This window comes from Fonsecaea monophora (genome assembly GCF_001642475.1).
Source record: "Fonsecaea monophora strain CBS 269.37 chromosome Unknown Scaff34, whole genome shotgun sequence".
Taxonomy (NCBI): Eukaryota; Fungi; Ascomycota; class Eurotiomycetes; order Chaetothyriales; family Herpotrichiellaceae; genus Fonsecaea; species Fonsecaea monophora.
In genome coordinates this window covers 231,767-255,429 of record NW_019173965.1, presented here as the reverse complement: position 1 = coordinate 255,429, position 23,663 = coordinate 231,767, and the positions used below count along the sequence as shown (strand labels likewise).

General features: G+C 52.6%; 8 protein-coding genes across 8 annotated transcripts; 3 read left to right on the top strand and 5 right to left on the bottom strand.

Annotated features, from left to right (window-relative positions):
* Window positions 1-418: 418 nt before the first annotated feature.
* On the bottom strand, window positions 419-1,927 carry AYO21_05468 (hypothetical protein; the record flags this gene model as incomplete). Its single annotated transcript, XM_022655437.1, has 1 exon — window positions 419-1,927. One exon carries the CDS (start codon window positions 1,925-1,927, stop codon window positions 419-421), a length of 1,509 nt encoding a protein of 502 aa, XP_022512329.1.
* Window positions 1,928-2,821: 894 nt separating this feature from the next.
* Window positions 2,822-5,559, bottom strand: AYO21_05467 (hypothetical protein; the record flags this gene model as incomplete). The annotated part of the gene is made up of 3 exons (XM_022655436.1): window positions 2,822-5,081; window positions 5,254-5,472; window positions 5,531-5,559. 3 exons carry the CDS (start codon window positions 5,557-5,559, stop codon window positions 2,822-2,824), a joined length of 2,508 nt encoding a protein of 835 aa, XP_022512328.1.
* Window positions 5,560-5,856: 297 nt separating this feature from the next.
* Window positions 5,857-7,440, top strand: AYO21_05466 (hypothetical protein; the record flags this gene model as incomplete). Its single annotated transcript, XM_022655435.1, has 1 exon — window positions 5,857-7,440. The coding sequence occupies one exon, from the start codon at window positions 5,857-5,859 to the stop codon at window positions 7,438-7,440; it is 1,584 nt and encodes a 527-aa protein (XP_022512327.1).
* A 758-nt stretch (window positions 7,441-8,198) lies between these two features.
* On the top strand, window positions 8,199-9,827 carry AYO21_05465 (hypothetical protein; the record flags this gene model as incomplete). The annotated part of the gene is made up of 1 exon (XM_022655434.1): window positions 8,199-9,827. The coding sequence occupies one exon, from the start codon at window positions 8,199-8,201 to the stop codon at window positions 9,825-9,827; it is 1,629 nt and encodes a 542-aa protein (XP_022512326.1).
* A 331-nt stretch (window positions 9,828-10,158) lies between these two features.
* On the top strand, window positions 10,159-11,567 carry AYO21_05464 (hypothetical protein; the record flags this gene model as incomplete). The annotated part of the gene is made up of 2 exons (XM_022655433.1): window positions 10,159-11,103; window positions 11,232-11,567. 2 exons carry the CDS (start codon window positions 10,159-10,161, stop codon window positions 11,565-11,567), a joined length of 1,281 nt encoding a protein of 426 aa, XP_022512325.1.
* A 652-nt stretch (window positions 11,568-12,219) lies between these two features.
* Window positions 12,220-15,040, bottom strand: AYO21_05463 (hypothetical protein; the record flags this gene model as incomplete). The annotated part of the gene is made up of 2 exons (XM_022655432.1): window positions 12,220-13,461; window positions 13,586-15,040. 2 exons carry the CDS (start codon window positions 15,038-15,040, stop codon window positions 12,220-12,222), a joined length of 2,697 nt encoding a protein of 898 aa, XP_022512324.1.
* A 333-nt stretch (window positions 15,041-15,373) lies between these two features.
* AYO21_05462 (hypothetical protein) lies at window positions 15,374-17,329 on the bottom strand (the record flags this gene model as incomplete). The annotated part of the gene is made up of 3 exons (XM_022655431.1): window positions 15,374-16,633; window positions 16,684-17,042; window positions 17,092-17,329. The coding sequence occupies 3 exons, from the start codon at window positions 17,327-17,329 to the stop codon at window positions 15,374-15,376; spliced, it is 1,857 nt and encodes a 618-aa protein (XP_022512323.1).
* A 1,612-nt stretch (window positions 17,330-18,941) lies between these two features.
* AYO21_05461 (hypothetical protein) lies at window positions 18,942-22,244 on the bottom strand (the record flags this gene model as incomplete). Its single annotated transcript, XM_022655430.1, has 3 exons — window positions 18,942-19,067; window positions 19,125-19,193; window positions 19,251-22,244. The coding sequence occupies 3 exons, from the start codon at window positions 22,242-22,244 to the stop codon at window positions 18,942-18,944; spliced, it is 3,189 nt and encodes a 1,062-aa protein (XP_022512322.1).
* Between the last annotated feature and the right edge of the window lie 1,419 nt (window positions 22,245-23,663).

Genomic DNA, 23,663 nt, shown 5'->3' with positions numbered 1-23,663 from the left:
ACTAATAGAGGGATTCATCGAGGAGAGAATCCCAGGACAAAGGTGGTGGGTTCGGCGAAGGAATTCAGAAGTGCACTAGATGCGAGACACGGGATGGCTCGCTCGTTAAGTCAACATCTGCGCCCACCGAGATATTGAAGGTCAACTTCTGGCGATAGACTGTGAGCAGTTACGAAGCTCACTGCACACTGGATCGCAAAGAAATGGTTGGCGAAGTCTGTACACTCGAAGGCTGAAGTGATCGAAAAGGAAATAGTCAGAGATCCACGCAGGTCACAACAAGGGATCGCCAGGTCACGTGATCTACCCTCGAGGCTCTCCTGGGTTGTCGCATATGCCAGGAAATCGTCTCTGATTCAAATGCGCCGAACACTTCTTGGACAGTAATCGATATTTCATTAATTGAGCTACGTTCTAACTAGCTTCGTACCCTGCTGAGCTCTCCAAACTTTGCCTGCCAAGCAAAAAAGTAGATCATTGCAGCCAGTGGTTGTCCAACGAAGACGAAATTGATCCAAAAGATACAGTTACCAACCACTTTGCCGGTCCCATCCATCTTTGCCAGAGGATCTGTGATTTGAATCAGAGGCAACTGCAGCACCATCCCAAGAAAAGCCACTCCGAGGATGTTGTGGGAAGGCACTCCGACAGCAAGCTCGTGGAGGAGTCCTGAAAACACAAAGACCAACGCACTGGCAGCTCGGGATGACCAGCCGCGGCCGACCAGAGGGGAGTAGATATGTCTCCGCATGAAGTGATAAACAGGCTTATTCCAGGTAGACCAGTACATCCTTAAGCTGGTGCTGTTCCACCAATCTTCGTAAAAAACTCGATCGCCAAACATCATAATCTCGGCAAGGGCATTGAGAAATGACTGAAACAGGGCGAAGAAGCCAGCGAGCCAGACAATCAACGATATAGTCGACAACTTCATCAAACGTTCTGCAATGGAAGAGAAGTCGAGCACCGCCATGCCGTCGAGCGAGTTGCGCAGGACCGGAACGGCATATTGTGCACATGTGAGCCAGATAAAGACGCTCAGGGCCATAACTTCTCCAGCCCGCTTGAGGAAGAAACTCCATCTGATACGGTCGGTGCGTGGGTAATATGGCTGATAGACCAGTGTCGGTGCCCACCAGAAGTAACATAGGTTAGGAAGGGTGATGTTGCGGGGGTAAGGACATTCTGAGTAAATCTCTGGCAGAGCCGATTCAGGACCGCCAGGGTTCAACATAGCATGCCGGAGGTCTCGATTGGTGAAGGCGTAGGAGCAGGTTTTGAGCCACACCACAATGGCGTGGAGCTCACTGATCGCCCCTAAGCCGGGATTGTGAATGCAGTAATAGACCACGAAGCTTGAGATGAGCAACGCAAGCGAAGCATTCAAGGTGTGCGCAACAGCAATCCACCACCAAGTATTGAGAAATTCTTTCGTCTGCTTCTCCGTCTCAGGCCTTTTATTCGCGTCTGGGTCTGTCTTCTTCCGTCGCCCGATGGCTCCTTTTGCATTTTCCATGGCTACCTTCTCGATAATATAGGCGACAAAAAGGTGACATGGCGTAAGAGCATAGAGGGCTAGCGCAATCTTGATGTCCTGACTCCGAAGGTTCGACTTCAGCGTGATTAGGAGGCCGTATTTTCTGGCGTTCTCAATGACCAACCGCAGGTTCATGACAATGATCGTCAAGACCATGAGATTGCGGAATCCAATAAAGCTCGGTGTCTCTGTCCCTTCATGGCTGAGACAGGACGGTCGGACTTTGGAATGCAGAGCTGCAACATGCCGGTATTTGCTGCGGATCTTAGGTTGCGATTGAGGCTTATCGACGGAGGTGTTCGGGACCTCGACAGGTGGTTTGACATCGTGAAGGCCTTTGGCTGCGATATCCTGGGTCTCTGTGATCAGAGTATGCACGTTATAGGCCATAACAGAGTGCCGGAACAATGAGTAGTATGCAGTATATGGCTGTGCTGCTACTTGTGATAGTGTGTATATCTTCCCCTTCTCTTTCGACTTAAGCCGTGGATCAATCGTCAATCATAATCAATTGAACCCGTCCAGGTTGCAGGGGAAGAGGGAACCGGCGGAGGGATACGAGGGAAGGAGGTTTGAGGATGACATGACGGAATGCAGTTTCGAAAATGTAGCCGTCCATGACTGGAAGATCCCTTCTGGGCGGATGGCAAAAAAGTAAAAGGCACAGACGCACATGGCAGCAAGAGGGATATGTGACACGACAACCCGAACACGGCGGAACGGCTTCTCCTGCGTGCACTCGTCATCTAGTGAGTGGGAGAAGACAGGGGTGCATGATACAAAGCGCGAATTTGGCTTGCGGTTACTGCGGTTGGGAAGAGGAGCTGCGCTGTGGGCCTCTTGTTGGGCCAACTCACAGCATATCAGATTGGCCCATGCCATCCCTTGAGATGCATGTGTAAATCCCAACTATTCTTCTGCTGAGGCCTTTTGCTTTCACTCACGGTAAATTCCACCTTCTGAGTAGAGACGGTGTTTCCTTTCCCATTTCATCGTACAAGATCTGAACCCCAATTCTGGATACATACAGCACAGTTCGAGGCCAACACAGCTCCTGTACCCAACCGTTTTCTGTGAGTTTCCTACACAGAACATATATGCATGATACGCCTGGTTTGTGTATATCTGCGCGCACTCGTGCTCGGCTTCGCGGACTTGGAAGAACTCCTGGAGTCAAACCCCGAGCGTTAAGCGCGCAGGCCATCCCGATAGTAGCCACGTCGTTCGGGCGTCGTAGCCAGTCTTCGACTCCATCAACTACAATGTCGGTTGGAAGAGTTGCGATCATGGCTTCTTCTCTTCTACTGCTCTCTTAACTGTCTCTTGTGCCTTGCTGGCCTCAAGATCCTCCTCACTCTCGCCCTCGCCCTCACTTTGCTCTTCCAGTTCCACTTCGATCTCGTCTTTCTCGGTTGGCGGCCCTTTGATATGTTCGGCATCGATTGCCAATTTATCCACGTCATCCTGGGCTCTCTCCCCACCACTCATTTGCCATTCCATCAGCTTCGTGAAAGCACCATCGGGCCGACTGCTGAGTTCCTTGTAGCTGCCCATCTCCGCAACACGTCCATCGCTACCCAGGCATATGATGGTGTCAGACCGTTTGATGGTGGACAGACGGTGGGCAATGGAAATTGTCGTGTTACTCCCTCTGAGCAACGAAGCCAGAGCCTCATTCACCAAGGTCTCCGACTCGGCATCAAGAGCACTGGTGGCTTCATCTAGGATCAAAATGTCGGGTTCCTTGACCAGGGCGCGAGCAATGGCAATGCGCTGCTTTTGGCCACCCGAGAGCTGCGTGCCACGCGCACCGACAGGAGTGTCCAGACCATCGGGGAAATCGCTAATGAACTGGCAATTTGCTCTTCTCGCTGCGCGCATGATCTCTGCTCGGGTCGCATGAGGTCGACCATAGGCGATATTCTCGGCTATGGTCCCAGAGAATAAGACCGGTTCCTGTGACACGATACCAATCCTGCGTCGGAGAGACTTGACATTCATCGTTGCAATGTCCTTGCCATCAATCAATATGCGACCCTCGGTAGGCGTATAGAACCGCAAGATTAGGGACGCAATTGTACTCTTGCCACCACCAGATGGGCCAACAATGGCCACGTTTGCACCCTGGGGTATTTCAAAATCCAGGTTCCTAAAGATACTCACAGCCGGGCGAGTAGGATAGCTGAATGAGAGATTCTCGAATCGAATGGGACCTCGTGCTGATACCACTTTTGTACCCTTCGTAGGAGAGATGGTTGGCTTCCGATCTTGCAGTTCAAATAACCGTGACGCCGCTCCGACGCCTTTCATCAGCTCCGAGTAGAACGACGAAAGCCCAAAGAGGGAAGAACCTGCGTATGCAGTGTACATGAGGAAGGAAGTGAGCTCTCCGATACTGATTGTGCCACTTGATACCATACCCCCACCCACATACAAGAGTGACAGGATCGTCATGTTGCCCATAAACCCGGTGGACGAGAAGAAGGTCGCACTAATGATAGACTCTCTCTTTCCCAGCTCGAAGATCTTACGCACCTGCGTGTTGTACCGATGAACCTCGAGGATTTCGCCTGCAAACGCCTGCGAAGTCCGGACGTTGCCGAGCCGTTCTTCTGCAATCTTCGTCAACGTGCCGACGTTCTTTTGGATTTTGCGGCTCAGGTTTCTGATCGCTCGTCCATAAAAGAATGCCCCGAGTGCAACCGGGGGAAACAGCAGTGCCAGAATACCGGTCAATTTCAGAGACACCCATGCCATCAGGCCAAAACCAGCAGCTCCACTAACGAAAGCGCGAAGTCCATCGGAAAGATTTTGCGTGATGGACTTGCCAACAATGATGGTGTCAGAGCTGAGTCTGGAAATCAGATCGCCTACACGATTGGCGTCAAAAAATTCGGCATTTTGAATGTAGGTCTGCCGGAAGAGCCTGGATCGGAGTCTGGCCACAATCCTCTCGCCCACGATTCGTAGGATAATGATACGTCCGTAGTTTGCTGCCGCGCCGGTCGCAAGAATACACACAAGGGCAGTGTAGAATGTTGTCAAGCTGAGCCCAAAGAGCATATCCGTCTTCTGCTCTAGCTCGGCGCCCTCCGTCTTCGCTCCCCCTTTGGTAGCTATATCCAGGATCTTGCCAATTGAAAATGGTATTGACATGGTGATAGATGAGGATATCAGGAGAAGGATAAAGGCCAGCGCGAGGACTTTCGCTTCTGGACGTGCAATCTTGATCAATCGCCATATCTCCCCAAAGCCAGAGCTCTTGCCCGTAGCACCCTCTTTCGATAGCCTCGCACTGAGGTTCACATGCGAGGCTTGGTGTGCCTTTTCACTTCTGTGAAACGCATCCTCGTCCTCCGTTTCGTCGGTAGATTTTGTTCGCTGCTGCTCTTTAATGACCGGAGTCGGCGTCTCGTATAGTTTGCGACCGCTCGAAAAGCATACTGCTTGCGCGGCTATTCTAGGACTGAAGGGTGTGCTGAGACCGCTTGCCTTAGGTGCAGAACCGCTAAGCAACTTCAGTGACTGAAATGGGCTTTGGTTCCTGGGGGAGTTCGATCGCACCAGCTGATGCAGAGTGCGGGATACTATCCGCGAGTGTCGGGGAGAGGAATTATATAACGAAAGGAGGATATTCTGGTCAAGTTGATTTAATCGGGAGCCATGTTGAAAAGGCCTGAAAGCAAGCAGCACCGAGGTGCGCGTAGCGATCATACCTGTAGTGGATCGACGAATGAATCAGCAGAGTAAAGGGATGGGCGTGTCTCTCCTCCTCTTCATCTCGGCGGCGGTCGTATATGGGAAGGAAACCGGTGAAGTTGACAATGTCTAATGGCGCGATGAGAGCATTGAAGGTGAGAAAAAGCTGCCTGCCTCTGCCACGGATGTGATCAATGACGATTGACGAGCCGATGAACGGAGACGCGAGACCGAGCCTAGGACGCCCGAAGAGCTCCCACTAACCGCCCCTAGCAGTTAAGCACTCGCCCGTACCAAATGGAGCTTGGCCTAAGCCCCTCCATTTTCCACCTGCAACCCACGGACGTCACCCCCACTACGTAACCTGCAGGGCCACCAGGGCCACCAGGGCCACCAGAGGCACTTGCTCAAGATGGCAAACATCTAATTCATGATCACCAGACACTAGGTATCCCTTTCTAGAAGCATCCTTGATCTCGAAAAGATTCAAGAGGCTCAACAGGCTCAAGAACAGCAAACATCAAGCAATCTAATAAGCTAAGACTCGAGTCCGCTCCTCTCTCGTGTTCCAGTTTACTGCCTCCTCGAATCAAAAGCCTGCTTCCTCTTTTGCCCTTACCATGCCTATTTCCTACGACAAGTGGGATAGACTCGAGGTGTCGGACGATTCTGACGTCGAAGTACACCCGAACGTTGACACAAAGAGCTTCATCCGAGCCAAACAGCGTCAAATCCACGAACAACGCGCACAACGAAAGCATGAGATTGACACGCTCAAATACGAACGAATCATCAACGACGGACTGCTCGAACGCATCAATGCTCTCCTAGACGCCCTGAAGAGACACCAAGAAGATGCAAACAAAAAGAACCCTGACGAGATTGTGTTTCAGAGTCTGATCGAGAGCGCCGGTGATCCCGCCAAAGATGAACCGCCCAAACCCCCCGCAGGTGTCTACACGCACCAGAAGGAGCAGCCTAGGTACTCTAAGATGATGGGGGCTCTTGTTGATCAGGTCAAGAAAGAAGTCGACGAGAAGAAAGACAAATCCACAGACAGATACGCAGACTTTTTGCAGGGAGTGAATGGTCATCTCACCAAGGTCCAGAAGCTGCAGCAGGATCTGCTAAAGCGCCTCGCACAGTTGGAGAAGGAGGCGACCGCAAAGATCACAAGCGAGGATATTCATATCGGCTTCGATTCGTCTCACATTAATAAACCAAAACCAGCTTCGAGCTCTGCCGAGAAGCCCAAAGCCAAGGAAAAGCCGAAAACCGAGAGGGTTGAACTGCTCAACGCACCTCAAGGCCTAAGCTCACAGGCACGGGATACACTCCAGTCGGGTGAGGGCGCTGTTTCCTCTGGTGCAGAGGCGGATATTGAAGATGATTCTCTCCTGGACAAGCATGAAGATGAAGAAGAAGATGAGGCAAGTCTTAAGCTCACGCCAGAGGGCAAGCAGTTCGCAAAGATCAAGCTTGGAGACTACCGAGCATGTCTACAATTCATTTCCGAGCATCCGAACATCGTTAATGAGAAGACCCAGGATGCCCTTATGATCGAGGCCTTCAACGCTCAGATGAAAGGGCAGGATACTTATGCGCGGACATGCGTACATCAGAGTCTCCTGATTCAATATTGTCGTCAGCTAGGTCGGGACGGCGTCGGGTTGTTCTTCAAACGAATCACTACCAAGGGACACCAAGCGCAGCAGGTGTTCAACAAGGACTTGGCTGAAACATACGGTCGCATCAAGACACGTGCGGCCGAGTTACAGAAGGAGGAAGGAAACGACCCAGCAGGTGTGGAACAGATTCAGCTCCACGCAGTCGAGCCTGGAACGGAGATCCACATCAATGTGCCACAGCCAGGCTCGGATGACCCTGTCGAGCAAGAGTCACGCCAGATCTTCGAGCGTTTTCCCCCAGGACTACAACGTGCGCTAGAGAGTGGCAGCTTAGACGAGGTCAACAAAGTTCTGGGAAAGATGAGTGTGGATGAAGCCGAAGAGATTGTGGAGCTGCTGGGTCAAGGCAACATGCTCAGTCTCCAGGAAGGGGTGATTGATGCCACGAACGAAGAGGGGCAAAGGAGACTGAAAGAAATTGAGGAGGAAGAGAAAAGGCGGAAAGCTGAACTGGCACAGAGTGTCGAGGTCGAGGGACAAGCATTGGGTGAACCTGGCGAAGCTGTAAGCTCGTAAGAGGCTGCGTCCCAGAGGTGAAACTCTGGGGTTGACGAAAAAGATTTTGTCTGACACCGAACATGACACATTCCTGGTACATCAACTACTCGATTATGTGCATATGATTAGGTCATTGTTATCGTCTGACAGAAAGTCCACGACTGCATGAAAAAATGACTACCTTTCGAAAGAGGCACATTGTAAAAGCCACCCATCTCTGATCTGTTCTGATTTGTTGATCAACACTTCTGCTTCTTCCTCCTCTCTTGTCAGCTTCGGTCTGTTCGTGTTCATAAGGCTTCTCCCGGCAGAATATCGATGAAAAGGAAAGCTGTCATGGTGTACTTGGTTTACCAAAGTTCCCTCTCGGATACAGCTCAACTCGATTGGTTGCTAACACAAAGTTCCAGCACTAATGCACCTCATTCCCTTGTGGATGAGCTCACGAGGCAGTGAGGCAGTGAGGCAGACACTCCGAGGAATTGTCGTCCAATGGCATCTTCTTGCGTCCTCGTTCGAGTTTGCTCAGCCCTTTTGCAAGCAGTATCGATGAATGCTTCCCAAGTCAAACGCCATAATAATAAGATTTCGAGGCATTCTCCTCCTTAAAATCATGGCTGTTCCTTTCTCTCTCAACTGCTATGTAAGCGGACCGCAAGGACCTGGTGTTCAGCTCGCAGATCTGACGACTCTGGGTCGACCTGCGACCACAATATTCTTTCTCGAGCACAACATAGAGAATGGCTGACGACACAATAAGGTGCATTGAGGACAACATGTCAGGTTATGAGAAAGATCTGGAGACTGTTGACCCAATGAATCTCGTGTACCACAATGCCGAGCAAGATCCTCAATCGTGGAGGGCTGCTGGACCAAGTCCTCAGCAGTGGACTGATATCAAAGATGTCTTCACTGATTTGTACATTGGTCAAAACAGGAAGCTAAAAGACGTGAGGACCATCTTACGCAAGCAGTATGGTTTCAATGCTAGCGAGAAGATGTTCAAGCGCCGCATCACTGAATGGAAAATCCACAAGAACTACAAAGCTAAAGACAAGGAACTTTTGGCGAAACGGGTCAAAGAATACGTTGACGCCGGACATGACATTCAGTCGATCTCGTTTCGAGGGAGACCGTTGAAGTTAGATCGTGTCAAACGCCATTGTCGCAGCGACAAAAGGTTTACTCAGCTTTGGGAACAGTTATCGCAGAGTCCAGAGTCGGCGTCTGCAGGAGACATTACAATCAAGGACGAATCGCCAACTATGGGCCTACACAGGTCGAATGCCTTCTCAAACTCTAGTACTCCGCCTGGAGACTTCGACTTCAATGCGCAAAGCTGCGATGGCACTGGCCTCGGTCTCATGATGATCGATGTCCGGCCGCCGACTGATTTATACAACATGCAATCCAGCCTTTTCCACACTCGCGAGGCCGTGCAGTGGCAGTTTACGGCATTCAACCGGCTCAAAATGAACGAATTGCAATATCGATTCCCGAACTCTATCCCAGAAGAGGTGAGAGCTGGACAGACAGATCAAGTGTCGGCATTTTGGCTGGGGCTCTACCATGGCTTCGAATCCTTGCAAACGGGAAGATCGAGCAAAGCGTGGGAGAATTTCGACATCTGCTGCAATATGGTCCAGCCGTTGCTATATTCCGCACCTCTTCAACTCCTATCTTGCCTCCTGGTACACTTTGCAACGCCATGGCTAGGAATGGCTGCGCTAGAGCAGCATCTACTAAGCTTTGTCTCATCCATGGCAGCAAGTGCTTTTGGGAAAACTCATCCTTATGCCAAAGCTCTGAGCATGACGATTGCTTCTGAGAATCGGGATCATGTCGTTGAGTCCATGATGCAACTGATAGTTGAAGGGTACAGCGCCCGACGAAAGCCCAGCAATTCTTCGCTCTTTGCCCTGCGAGTTGACCAGATTGACATGCTCCGAAAACGCAAGAAGTTCCAGATGGCACAAGACATGTGTCAGAGACTGATCAAAGACAGCCAGTCGATGCATCCTAGACGCTATAGGACTGCGCTAGCAGCTCTGGGTAGGCTGTATGCGGATCAGAATGAGGAATTTGCCATTGAGGGAGTGGCACACCGCATTCTCCAGCATGAAACGGCAGATCCGGATTCGAAAAATAGTGGAAGTGCAGCCTGGGCTTGTGATCAGCTCGCCACTCTTTGTCTGAGTCGTGAAGACTATACACTGGCTGAGAGATATCTGCGCCGGGCACTGGGTATGTCCTACACCGGACTCCCTCACCGTGGTCCTTCGATGGATTCTCTCGCGGACAAGCTGGACTCCTGTTTGCGGCTGCAGGGCAAAAGGGGACATCTGAATCAGATCCCCGAGGAATCAGGCGAGGATTCGGAAAGGCTGTCGACTCGTCACAAGTAGTGGAGAGCAATCAGAGTGTTTCAATTTATCGGCGCACTAACGACACAGAAAGTCCTAGATATTCTACAAAGGTTTCTTGAGGGACTTTTGGAAAACGACCTGTGCCAGAGAATCTCGACAGAACGAAAAGTCAGTGTGGACCAGGTGTCTTACCCACCTAAGACCAAACCTGGACGTGTGTGCTTCGGAGACGGCGACAGTGAATCAGGAGCTAAATCCTCTCTGATCAAGCGACGAAGGACCTGAAGCTTCAAAAGCACATCTACATATCCCCTTTGATCTCATGAGCCTGCATTTTGAACTCTGGAAGTAGTTGTGGTGCATCATCAGAATGCCACCTTCGTACACCCGACATGCCTACTTTTGCGAGCTGAAATTCCCTGCCATCGACACCATCGACACCCTGAAGGGCAAGTCGAATTTCTATCGATGGCACTCTGACATCCAGCCGGTTCTCCTGTCCAATCCCCATTCTTCGGATCTGATACTTGGCAGCTGGGCGGAACCTCAATCTCCGCCCTCTTGGAGCGTCGAAGACCAAGCTTCGGTCGATAAGGAACGCAGAGAATGGAACGCGGCCAACACAGCGACGTGTCGCTTCATTCGGGCCACGTTGGCCATGAATGTCGGCCCGTTTGTGCGCCAATACACCACTGCAAAGACACTCTTCTTCAATCTCGTGTGGCTGTACGGAGAAGACGCCGGGATTGACACTCAGGGTGGCCCGCCGGTACCTATGAATGCTGAGAATGTGAATGCAAAGAAAGGTCGTGCCAGTCTTCTAGCCGCGCTCGAAGCCAAAAGAACCATGGACTATCTGCCACCTGTGTGCGCGAACTCGAAATCATCGGCTTCGACCGCCCCAGCTCACAGCAGCAACAACAATATCAGCAACGAGGTCACATCTCTTTCAGCATCGGCAACAGATCCTTCCGCGTTTCGCGAACTGTCGCTGAAACCCACGAATACCCCGAACCTCACGAGCACACCAGATCGAAACACGACAACTGCCCGTCTATTCGACCGGACGCACACCATCTCCTCTTCCGAAACCAACCTGGAGACCATCCATGAACACGACGAGCCGCATCCAGGTAGACGTGTGCCTTCCGGGTACGTGATAGACTTTGACTTCAACCTCTGCGGCGGCGGCGGAGGAGGAAGAGGAGACGAAGCGAAGTCGGGTACCGGGACTGGGACCAGCAGCATCGTCAGCCCCTTTTCCCCCTACGACTCGGGAAGTGAATACGATGATGATGATTATGACGACGACGAGGTGCGCCTTCTTCCACTTCTTCCTGCTCCCTCCAAGCGAACGGCAAGTTCCCTTCGCCACGTAGTTCTACCGATGTACATTCCGAGCGAAAGGACCCTGCTTGCTGACTTGTGATTGTGACGAAACAGGTTGATTTCCACGACGAACGCCGCCGCCACCGCCGCTTCGAAGACAGCGACTTTGAAACGGGCTCCGACCAGAACGCCGCCGCCAGGAGGAGGAATCCAAACCTCGTCGTGCCGGGAGGTGCAAAGACGGGGGGCGGCATCACGTCGATCCTGAAGACCGTCACTACTCGCAACAACAACAACAGCGACAAAACCAGGACTTGGAAACGTCGAGACAGATTCAACTTTTCATTCCCGCTGCGACGCTTGAATCCAGAGCTGGGGCCGGGGAAAGCGGAGGGAACAGGTTTTGGAGAGAGAAAAGGAAAGGGAGATGGAAAAGGCGGGGGGCCCTGAAAGGGTGAAAGGCAAGTGTGTGGTGTGTATGTATGTTGACAGTGAAACAAGTAGATTTGGGGCATGAGCATGAGCAAGTTCGAGATGACTGGGGGTGATCTAGACGGTTTGGGCATGTGTCTAGGCATTTAAGATGTTGAAGGTCGAGAAACGAACTCAGTCTCTCGAGGGGAATGGAAGTGGAAGGACAAGCGCAAATAGAATTGTGACTTGATACTGGGAACTGGGACTTTAGAAGTATATGGCATCACGATCATGTTTTCTCTCTCTCTCTCTCTCTCTCTCTCTCTCTCTCTTTGTTGACCCATCTTCTAATTCTCCCACTACGACTTCAGTATACCTAGTTCTCTATACCATCAACATAATATCATATCATATCCAAGCCGACAAGAGAAGACATGTCATATCAAGACAAGTCACAGCCTGAACAGCCAAATGTGCTCTAAGATATTCCCCCCAAAGACAAAGACGTCAATCATTTCTTCGTCATCATCTTCGTCATCGTCATCGATCTCGATCTCGAGTCGTTGACGACCTCTTCTCTTCTCTTCCCCTGCCTTTCCTCTTTCCCCTTCCCGTTCTATATCGCAAGTCAAATCGCAAGTTTAGCCGCAAGAGAAGCGCCGCGATAAGGCTGACGACAAATCACCAATCACCAATCAAGCCGCGCGCCGCCTTCGCGCTCTCGAGAATCTCCGCTCCCCTGCTCTCTCTGCTTGCCGACAAACAACCCGTACAGCCCGCCGCCGACGTTATTCCTCACCGTCTTCCAGCCGTCTTGCTCCCCGTCGTCCCGCTCCTTCATGTAGTGGCTCAGGTCGGGCGAGAGCATTTGCTCCGTCACCAGCACGGGGGCGGTGTACCGCGCGCCGAACCAGGAGATGCCGTCGTGGGGGTCGTCAACGCCAGCAGTATCATGAGTGGTAGCAGGGTTCTTCTTGTCCATCTCCTCCGGTTTGACTGCCGCTGCTGCTGCTGCGTGGTTGGATCGGGCGGCCCGGTTCGTCGGGGTTCGTCGCACTTCTTCCTTCGCAGCAGCGGCATCGTCCCCCTTCACTTGTGATGCGCCGTGGCGGCTTCGATCAACCCGCACGCCCTGCCGGAGCGGCTTGCTGACGTCGTCGTCAAAGTAGTTAAAGGGCATGAACATCACGGAACTGGCGCTCGTGTGCATCAGCGTGTTGGGGATGTCCTGGCTGCTGGGCACGTGGTGGCCGCCCAGGTTGAAGTACAGCACGAGGTCTTCCTCCTCGACCGCCTCGCGGTCCTCGACCATCCGGGTGAAGTCGACCAGTGGCGTCAGCGGCTCGAGCGCGTTGTAGTGGTGCGCCGACCCGGGCTCGGTCGCCGGGTGGTTGCGCAGCACCCAAAGGTCCGCCGTAGACCAAGTCGCCGCCTTGCCCAGCGCCGTCGAGTTGACCACCGTCAGGTGCGCCGGGTTGCCCATCCCCGTGCCCGGCAGGATGCGGTACGCCCGCGTCTCCCCCCATTTGTTCGTGCTGTTCGGCGATGTGATCAGGAACATCTCCCCGGCGTTGCGCGGCCAGTTGAGCCCCGTCTCGTGCTTGACGGGCGTGTGCACCATGTGCATCGTGTTGCGCGGGCCCGGCACCTCGGGCTGGTCCCAGTCGTAGGCCCGCTCGAGGGGTTCGATCGACGTCCGCACAACCGTGTTGGCCGTGCCGCAGATGTCCAGGTCCGCGCGGAAGTTGACCACGTGGTCGTGCATCGAGGTGTGCAGGGCCGGCCGCACACGGTACCCGTATTCGTTGGTCGACGAGTCCCGTCGGAGTGGCGACGACGAGCGTGGCTCCGCGTGAAACGCGCCGAAGATGTAGCCGCTTGCCCGTAGCTTGACTTCGATCGAGCCGTCGAGGTAGAAGATATAGTCGATCTGTGTACATGAGTCAGTGTCATGGGCTAATGCGTTCCCACCTAGCGGAGAGATTGTCTAGTAAGAAGAAGAAAAGAGAAAAAGGGGGGAGAAACGAGGCTACGGTCGTTTAAGAGGGGCTCACCGTGTAGTCATAGTTTCCCACCGTGCTCACACTCCTCACCACAAGGTACGTGTTTCTGCTGACGGTCGCGCTAAAGGCCGAGGTGTGTCTCTGCAACGGCGCGTCCGAGGTGTACTCAAAGACGCAGATAGCGTTGCGGTTCGTATACATCTTGCCGCCCCGGTGGTACGACATGTCGAGGTACTCGGCGTGGCCGGGACAGTCCAGTCCCGGGACGAGGCTGAACATCATCTTGCCCATGCCGAAGAAGGTGTCCAAAAACTCGAGGCCGGACTGCATGGGCTCGACACCGGCGTAGTGGGCCAGCGCCTCCTGCAGGCCGAGCTGGTACATGAGGCGCGAGTTGTTGTAGCGGATGTCGAAGAGCGAGAGCGCCGTGGCCTGCGAGGTCGACAGGTAGAACGAGAAGCCCATCCACGAGATGTACTTCTCCGACCGGTCGAGGCGGTAGCGAGGGCCATACGGCTGAATCGACAGTGGTGGTGGCATGTCTCGCTCTGGGGTGGACGTGCTGAGGCCTTCAGTGTCGGTCCACTCCCCGTCCTCATTGACCGTCAGGCGCTCAAACCTGGGCGACGCCATAGCTTGCCGTAGCATAGTAAGATTGTCGTACAGGATCCCGTTGTAGAACCACTCGCTCGTCGTCCAGGACTCCGGGTTTGCGTTGGGGACGTTCAGCTTGACGTACAGCCCTTGCGGCAAGAGGCTGCGGCCATCGGACTTGATGCCCGGCCCGAAAAACTCCAGCCAGTGTACCATGCGGCCAGACTCGATGAGTGCAGGTCTGGAACCCATGACCAACCCATTGGGATCGTCGAGATCGTCACGGTTGGTCTTTGCGCCCAAGAGCTCCTGGGTGACATCGGATGCGTTCTCACCGATGGACAGCGCCCACTCCAGCAGCGCAAAGACATCCGAGACAGGGCTCTGAACATAGTTGCGGCCGGAATTGTGGCAGTACGTCAAGGGGAGAATCTGGGTATTGTTGGAGGGTGGCAGCGGACCGACCATGTATTCGACGATGAAGGCGTCATCACCCTTGGTCTCGACGGCAGAGAGGCGAGCCCAGCGATCTGGGATAGGGCCATTGTGGTCTAGATAGTCAACCACACTAGATTTATTGGGCCGGAGCAGTTCGATCAGATTCAGCGGGTTGTTGTCCCCTCGACTCCCACCCGCGCGGTCATCGGTCGAGTTGAATATATTAGTATTCTTCTGAAGCCATAGATACACCTGCGACGCTTCCACCTCGTCCAGCTCTGCCCAGGGGTTTTCTGCAGGCGCCTGAAAGTGTCTGTGAGGGTGCTCAGATGACGAGGCAGACGGGTCGAACAGTGGATGCCTGGTTGGATCCGAGGGGGAAGTGGAGAGGGAGGCGACGAGGAGGAGATAAGCGAGGCTGGTCAAGACGACCACGGCTGAGGTGGAAATGCCCAACAGCCTCCACAAGGCCATGTTGTCGAGGTCTTTGAACCGTCTGTTATACAGGAGTCGAAGAGAAAGAAAGGATGAGGAGAAGGATTTGTCCCACGGATTCTCATGGTGATAACCGTGTATCTTCACACAGTATGTAACTGAACTGAGTCATGAGCAATCTCTTGGGTCTTGGACATGGAGCGGAGATGCCCTGATGGCCTGATACACTTTGATGGCCCTCCTGGGCTACAATGTCCTTCCGAGGCATAGTCTGTTATTTTAGTCTTGGGAAGAAGCAGTCTTGAATGGTGGTGAGGTGGAGCTATTGATATATTATCTCATTAACACACAATACTCACTCATTGCTTTCCTCTACGTCGCAGCAACCCCGTCAGGCACCTGCATCTCCTTTACAATCTCGCCCTTCTCGACGCCCTCTGCATCCCCGTTGATCACCACCTTGTCCTCGGTCACCTTCAATTTCTCGCCCTTTTCCAATGGTTCGTGTGTGAAGCTTGTGTTGTTCAGATACCATGTCAAACCCTCCACATCTCCCGTTCTCTCTGCCGAGGCCCATCCGTCGCCGAACCATCCAAACTCATTTCCATCGGCTGGAGTCATTTCAAAGTCGTCGAATCTCACCTTCTCAAGTGCCTTAACAGCATGAATACTACTGCCGGGCCATAACGCCGTTACCCGGCCTCGTTTTCGTTCTTCCGGAGTCGCGTTGGGTGGCGATGACTTGTACCAACTCCCACATTCAGCTGAGAAGACCGTCCGTTCGAAAAAGGCTTCACAATAATTTGTGAAGTTCTCTACCGCTTTCCGCTTGGGCTCAATCGTCTTGGTGTTTCCTTGTCCTAGTCTCTGGAGAATCTGTCCGACATAGTTGGCGATGGCTTCGATGATGATCAGGAGATTACCGTTGCCGAGACCGGCGTTGGGACCAAAGGACTGGAAGAAATTCGGGAAGTGGTCGGTGCACACACTGAGGTACGTTTCTGGGCGCTCTTTGTAGCGATCCTGAAGGTTGACGCCGCCACGTCCATAGATCGGAAATCGACCCTGGAAAGACGTGTCGAATCCGGTGGCACAGACGATCGCTTCAACTGGTCGATGCTTCCCGTCCGTCGTCACGATGCCCGTCTCGTCGACATGTGAAATCTTGGTCGCGATCACGTCAACATTGTCGGCGACCAAGGCTTCAAGATAGCCAGGACCGGGAGTCAATCGCTTGCAGAGAGGTGGAAAGTCGGGGATGAGATGTTCGGCAATCTCTGGCTTCTTCTCCAGCCGCTTCCTCATGTCCTGGTTAAATAATGACCACGCGCACTCGTGCTCTTTCGTCCCCTTGTGTGTGAGAGCAAAACCGCCCTGCATACCGACTTCAAGCGCTTTGCGATATTGGACGTAAGATTTAGGGTCCTTTTCCCAAGCCTCCATTTCCTCTCGCGTGTAGTTAAAGTTCCCATCCTTTCCATCGTTACGGGCCCGGACAAGCTCGTTACCAAATGTCGCTGCGATCCACGTCCGGCCACGCACATAGTGGTCCATGGATTTGACTTTTGGCTGCAGGGTGGCAACGATCTGAATACCACTGCTGCCGGCGCCGATGACCGCGATGTCTTTGCCCTTCCACATCAGTCAGCAAGGGCCCTGGGACGGAAACAGGGGCAACTCACCGAGATATCGTAACTCGAGTCCCAGTCTGCGCTGTGGAGCAGCTTGCCCTTGAAGTCGTGCAGACCTTTGATGTCTGGCCATTTCCACTCGTTGAGAGCACCAACGCCGGTCATGAAGACGTCGCCGACGTCTTCAACGACCTCGCTGGTATCTAATCTCTGGAACTTGACGTGCCATTTCGAGGTTTCCTCGTTCCATCGAGCTTCGATGCATTTGTGGCCAAACTTCATATATTTCTTGACATCGTATTTGTCGGCAACTCGTTTCCAGTATTGAAGGATTTCTGGGGCATCAGCATAGAATTTGCTCCAATGCACTTCTGACTCGAAGCTCAGTTGATACGCATGAGCAGGGATATCTGTGTGTTGCGTCAATTAAGGATCGTTGCCACGTCGTGCTGGACCTACCACAGGCGCATCCAGGATATCTATTCTCATACCAAGTACCGCCCACGTCGGCGTTCTTCTCATAGATTGCGAGCTCCACAGTCGGTAGGAATCGAGGAAACTGTATGGCGGCACAAATTCCAGACACGCCAGCACCAATATAAATGACTTTGAGTGGCCTCGGCTCATCAATTGCTCTCTCTGAGATCAGCGGATGGGCATAGAGTCCATCCGTCACTTTGTAACCAACCGATCCCATCTTGGCTAATCTTTCGAATCAGAACACGCAAAGAGTGGCGAAAGAGTGTAAAATAAGCCTCCGGAGGGAAGATAAGCTGTTAGACTTGGTCAGTGGACGCCTCCGGGTTGTAGCACAAGTCAAGGCCAATACTCTGGACCCAGAAAGGAAAAGAGAGGAAGGTAGAGGGCCAAAGGGGATCGAAAGCTCAGAGAACAAAATGGCAAGCGGAATGCTGCTGGTTATTTATTGTCTCACGGTGTGGTCTCCAAAAGGAAGGCGTGTTTTCGCCATATCAAACTTTCCACAAGGACCAGAGCCTTCAGTCTCTGTGATCTGCCGAAAGCAACGGCATCATAAGACACTCTGTAACACAGAGTCTAGCTCGGTCTTTAGGAGCAGGTTCGAACCTGAGAGGAAATCCCAAGGAGCCCCGCCCCTCTGGGGAACATATCGCCCCGGGAAAATCGCCATTCAGAGTAGTGGAGGGCGGCCGAGGACTTTCAAGGTATTGTTTGTCCCAGTGGTATCTTGGGTGCATTATCCGGCTCTTGAGTAGTGGTTTACCCCCACGGGGCTACGCCATCCGTAGTGACGGTGTCTAGTTAGGAGGAGGTGGGCTCTCTCAGACGAGCACAGAGGACCAACGAAGGGATACTGAAAGAGGTGCTGTGCCGTCCGGTACACACTCGTGGGTGGTGGCACTAAGTGGCGCGCCATGTGCCAGGTGGGATTTTTCCAGGCGTTTTCCGGTCAGCATTCAGCGAGGCTCGGCGCCAATAGGTGGGACTGGATGGGCTTTTGTGGGAGCATCGAGGAGGTCTTCGCTTCTGGTATTAGTTGTCAGATGGACACACTTGTTTTGGTCAGAATGGTACAAGTACTCGTCACTTGCAGTAGATGCAAGCACCCAAGAATGTGATCCAAATCCTGGGATGAAAAGACTGCAAAGTGCTGACCCTTTCACCAATCAGTCGATGGGAATCCCGTGGCTGTGTCTCCGGTGGCGTCGGCATTTGAACGAAGTGCAAGCAAGAGTAAGAGTAAGAGTACGAAGTGAAGTATGTGACTCGTACTCGGTATGCAAGAACAGAAACTGCTCCACATACCCATTTGGAACACTAGATTCGCCATTACTGTACAAACACTGCACACAGTTAGTAAATTGCGTGACCACAGCAGATCGATCACTCCACTCGTTGAATACACAGAGCGAGTGTCGTACAATGCTGAGAACGACGCGTATGTGAGACCCCATTATCTCGTAGTAGTGTTCGGGTCTGCTTAGCAAGGCTGAGCAAGGCTACTCTACACAGACGAGGCTACAGTGAGACGTCTTCAGCGTGAACTATCCCATTATTATACATAATAATGTAGTTGTCGGAAGACTCCAAGTTTCGAACTGACAAGCGAATCCATTATGACGGACTGAAATCTTCAGTGCTCTATCTTGTCTATGCTCTATCATCGAGAGGGTATCAGAAATCGGCCTCTATTTCCCTCTCCAAGCGGATTTGTTTTGCGTTGTTGCCTCAGAAACTCCAGCCACTCCTTTCTAAACGACCATGATTCGTTTCAATGCCTCCCAATGCACCTTAAGCCGTAAATCATCGAAAGGTAATCGTGTCAACATCTAGTCATCCTCATCCGAGAAGACTTCTTCACCCCGCTTTCTCCGGGCCATACGTTCCTTCTTCTTCTTTCTCAGCTCAGACGAAGTAAGCTTCTTCGCCTTCTTGTTGCCTTCGATCTTGTTGCCCTGCAAGGACAGTTAGTATCTCATCTCCAAGAAAAGACTTGACACATTTGGACATACCATAGCATCGAACTTCTCCTCCTCATCGTCATCCTTTGCCGACAAACGAGGACCAGAGCCTTGACCTTGCTAAAATAAAGAGTTAGTACAGTTCAACAGCGATAATTCTGGGTCGAATCAACTTACAATCCAGTTGTGGCCGCTGGGGGTCATTCTGCCGTTCATGACACTCCAAACCTCTTCGGTCAGAGACTCAGTGAACTCGGCGTTGTGGGAAATGATGACAACACCACCCTCAAACTCCTTAAGAGCCTTGGACAGGGCACCCAACGAGTCACGGTCAAGGTAGTTGGTCGGTTCATCCAAAACGATTAAATGAGGGCGTTGCCATGTGCAAGCAGCAAGCACGACCTTGACACGCTGACCACCCGAAAGACCACGCATCCGAGAGTGGGAGATCAACTCGGCATCAAGTCCGAAGTTGGCACCGTGTGCCTCAATCTCACGTCGGATCAGAGGTCGGAACTGACCGCTGGCCAAAGCTTCTTTCTGATCAACCTCGGCGACCATCTTCTGGTGGGAAGCTAGGATTTCAGAGCGAGGAATCCAGGCGTTGTCGGCAGTCATCATGGGAGTCCATTTCTCGTTCTTCTGGCCGACGTTTTCACCCAGTGCGAACGAACATTCGTACTCGTACGAGTTCTTGAACTTTCTCCGAGCGTGGATGCCAATGACGCGTCGTTGGGTACCGTCAATCTTGTAGATCTTGTCCATGGCCTTCTCGTCATCTTCGGTGACGATCTTGTTTGCTCGATCCATGGTTTCACGATCCTCGCCGGTCTGGAATCGCCATTGGATATACTCGGATGGAGTCTTGTCCAAATGGTTATCAATGTGGGCGAAAGCGTGCTGTTTGATGTATGCAATACGGATGTTCTCGTGCTGGTAGAGCTCACCAGATGTGGGGATCAATTCACCGGTGAGGACGTTGACAAGGGTGGACTTGCCAGCACCGTTGGGGCCGATAACTGCAATACGAGAGCCAAGAGACACCTGGAAAGTGATGTCTTGAATCTGAGGCTTGTCGGTGCCAGGATATTGGAATGCCATCTTGTTGACACGGACGATGGCCTTAGCCTTGGTCTTGACACCCTCGAGGAAACCAGGTTCGGGGAATTTGAACGACAACTCAGAGGCACCGAGCTCGAAGTAGGACCGAGCAGACGGGACTCGCTTGGCGAACTCGGTCAGATTACCACGGTATCTGCGGAGCTTGAAGCGTTCGTAGTGGATGACATGTTGGATCACGTTGTTCAGGAATTTAGAGTCGTGCGAGACGATGATTGACGTGCAAGGAGAGTTGATGAGGTAGTTCTCGAGCCAGGCGACGTTCTTCACGTCCAAGTGGTTGGTGGGTTCATCGAGCAAGAGAATATCAGGGTTCTCGAAGACGGCACGGGCAAGAGCCAACTTCATCTTCCAGCCACCAGAGAGCGAGGTAATGGGGCCTTCCATCTGGGATTCGAGGAAACCGAACTCCAGGAGCTTGGCCTTGATCTCTTCCACGGGAGTATCAATGCCGACGGATCTCAGCTTCATTTCGGTCCAGCCAATGACGGTGAGTTCAGTATCAGCGGCGTCGAGATCGTGTTCAACGAAAACAGTCTTGACCTCGGATTGCTTGGGGAAACCCTCGACCTGCTCGTTGTTGATGGCTCGCATAAGAGTGGATTTACCGGAACCGTTGGGTCCAAGCAGACCATAGCGCTGGCCACGCTTGAGCCGGAGCGTAGTTTGATTCAGGAGAATCTTAGCACCATAGGCCAGGTTGAATGTGCAGTTGCAGAGATCTTCACCCTCTTCCTCATCGGGTTCAGCCTCAGGTTCATCTTCGATACCTGGAGAAGCACGTTTACGGAGAGTCTCAGCGACGGCTTTGGCGTCGGCTTCACCAACAATGGTCTTGAGATATTCGACGGTGTTGGAAACCCAGTCAGGCTCGTCGGTGATCTTCTCATCGATCAGCTGGCCAGCGATGGCGGCAACGTAGTCAATGACGGTATCAGCCTTTGCAACGGCGCCTTTGTGCTTTTGCTCGATAATTTCCTTCAGAATCGGGACCACAGTGGCGATTTCACCAGCATTGTCGATCTTGGGGAAGGAGCCGTCTTCTTTCACAGCACCAACTCGCTTGAGAGTGTCCAAGCCCTGTTTCGTCTTCTCACGAGCCTCAGGATCAGCCATGTTCTCGTAGTTCTTCGTAAGAGCAGGCATCAGCTTAGGCAAGAAAGCTGCGACAATTTGAGGGTCCTCGACCAGTTTGCACATGTTGTCCACAATGACTGCGGCCTTTCGCTTGATGGCAGTGTCCCGCTCAGCCAGACCACGTTCCAGGAGAGGAACCATGATGGCCAAAGTCGGCTCGTGGACATCAGTAACGAAAGTGGTGGCACCGAGCAAGTGAACGGTCTCGGGGACGTTCTCAGGCTTAGCAATACATTTGATGAGTTCCGGAATGAACTTTTCGATGTCCTTGTTTTCGATCAATTTGCAGATCTTCTCCATTGTGCCGTAGGCCTTCTTCTTGACTTCAGGCTTGGTATCCCACATGGACTCCGAAACAATCGGGATGAGGGTCGGGACGAGGAAGGAAAGCTGGGTAGGAGCAGTTTCGACAAGGGCTTCGATACAATCGAGACCAGTCATCTTCTCGGGCCATTTCTGTGCCGTAATGATGGAGTTTCGGATGTGAGGAAGGGCGACCTTGACGGCGTTGGGGTTAATGGCTTTAACGATGGCAAGAGATGCGGCCTGCGCAGCGTTCTTGACCGAAACCATCTTGTCTCCCACCGCAGCGAGAGCCAGTGGCAGGAGAGAGATGAGGTAGGGCTCGGCACCGGGGGCAATGGTGGAGTGTGAGGCAACGGCTCGGATGCCATCGAGAGCACGTTCTCGCACAACGGCATCTTTCTTGTTGCCGAGTTGTTTCTTCAGGATCTCGACAGCCTTAAGAGGCACATCGTGCTCCTCGATAGGGCCGTTCAAGAATGTGGCGACGTTGCCAGCGGCGCCATTTGCCTCATCTTGAGTTTTCGAGATGGACAGTTGGTGCAGCAACTGCTCGAGGGTGGCGATCGACTGTTTCGTCTCTTTTGACGAGGAAGTCGGAGTAGAAGACATGGTGTCGACAGAGGGCATCTCTGGAGGAAACTCAGAGAGTTCTCAAAGGGTTGGATATGTCGAATCTGGTGTTTTTGTGGGTGGAAAATTTCGGGAATGTGAAAAAAAGGCGGTCTATGTCGGCTGAAGGGGGTGCCCACGAAGACTGCGCTTTCCACGCCGGTCCTTCGCTCTATCTGGCTCTAAGAGGATAGGGGAAAAGAATGTGCAAAGACTCTATCAAGCAGAGAAAATGCAAAGAGTCTAGAGGGGAGAAAGAGGATGGGAGAGGAGAGATGGTAAGGAAGAAGGATGGACAGGGTGAGCAGGCCTGAGTTTTATTTTGTCTCTGGACTTCGCCGTTCTCTGCTCACAGAAATTTTTTTCGCTAGTGCTGCCGGTCCCTAAAAGCCCCTGGTCTATTCGCCAGTCATATCCGGCCGCATCGCCCCATTATTTCACCTGGCGCCCCCATCACTCTCCCCCATCAAATGACTTTTTGACCGCCTTCCTCTAGTCTTTTGCCGCGCTGGCCGACCCAGACCACAAAGAGACACTGTAACCAAAAGAGCCCCTCCGAGATACCAGAGCCAGAACAATCCCGGACAAACGAATCCTGACCGGAGATCTCGACGATCTCTCCCTATGCCAGTGGCACGGATCTGTCTGGACGAGTCGAAAATTCTCAAGAAACTAGGGGGGCAACACAGCATACACCACAACAGGGGGAATGGGTCTTTGTGCTTGTTGCCTATGAGTTCAGTTTTGGTCAATCTTCTGGAAGACCTATTTTTGTCGCCACTCAGCCTTAGGATAATCAACAACCCGCACCCTCCTGTTACAATAGAGGCCAGCTGGTAGACAGGGGTGTTTCACACCAGTGTGCAGGCTGCATTTACGCCTACCACGTCAGATCTGAATGCCCAACATCCTAGCAAGTAGGTACGAGGGCAGCTCCCGCGGCAGGTTGTCTGTCAAGTTCCCCATGTCGCCTTTTCCGCCTACACATGGAACAATGTGTAAGCATGCTTCGCCTCCTAGACGGGGCTTTTTTTTACATCCTAATGGCCGAGTGATTGGCAATATCTCCCCTTGAACAGACGGTCATCCCGTTCACCCCGTCCTACTCGTCAGACTTCTTCCCCCAGTCCTGCACTGGAGGAAGCCTGGAGTTACCCTAGGAGCCCGGGAGGGGCTGTGGGAATCATTTCAGGCCAACTCGCGTATCAGACATGCCCCTTTATCGATAGGAACGGAGCTAAATGATAAGAAAAATAACTTTTCCACACGCACCCAGCCTCGCTCCTGAAATCTCCTTGCGATCAAACAGGAGGTGCAACACGAGGAGTCAGCCTGTATGAGGGAGCCTCTAGGATCGTCACCCCCTGATCACCTCTCATTCCTGTTGTTTCCAGCGAGACTTGCGGCAACAAGTGCAAA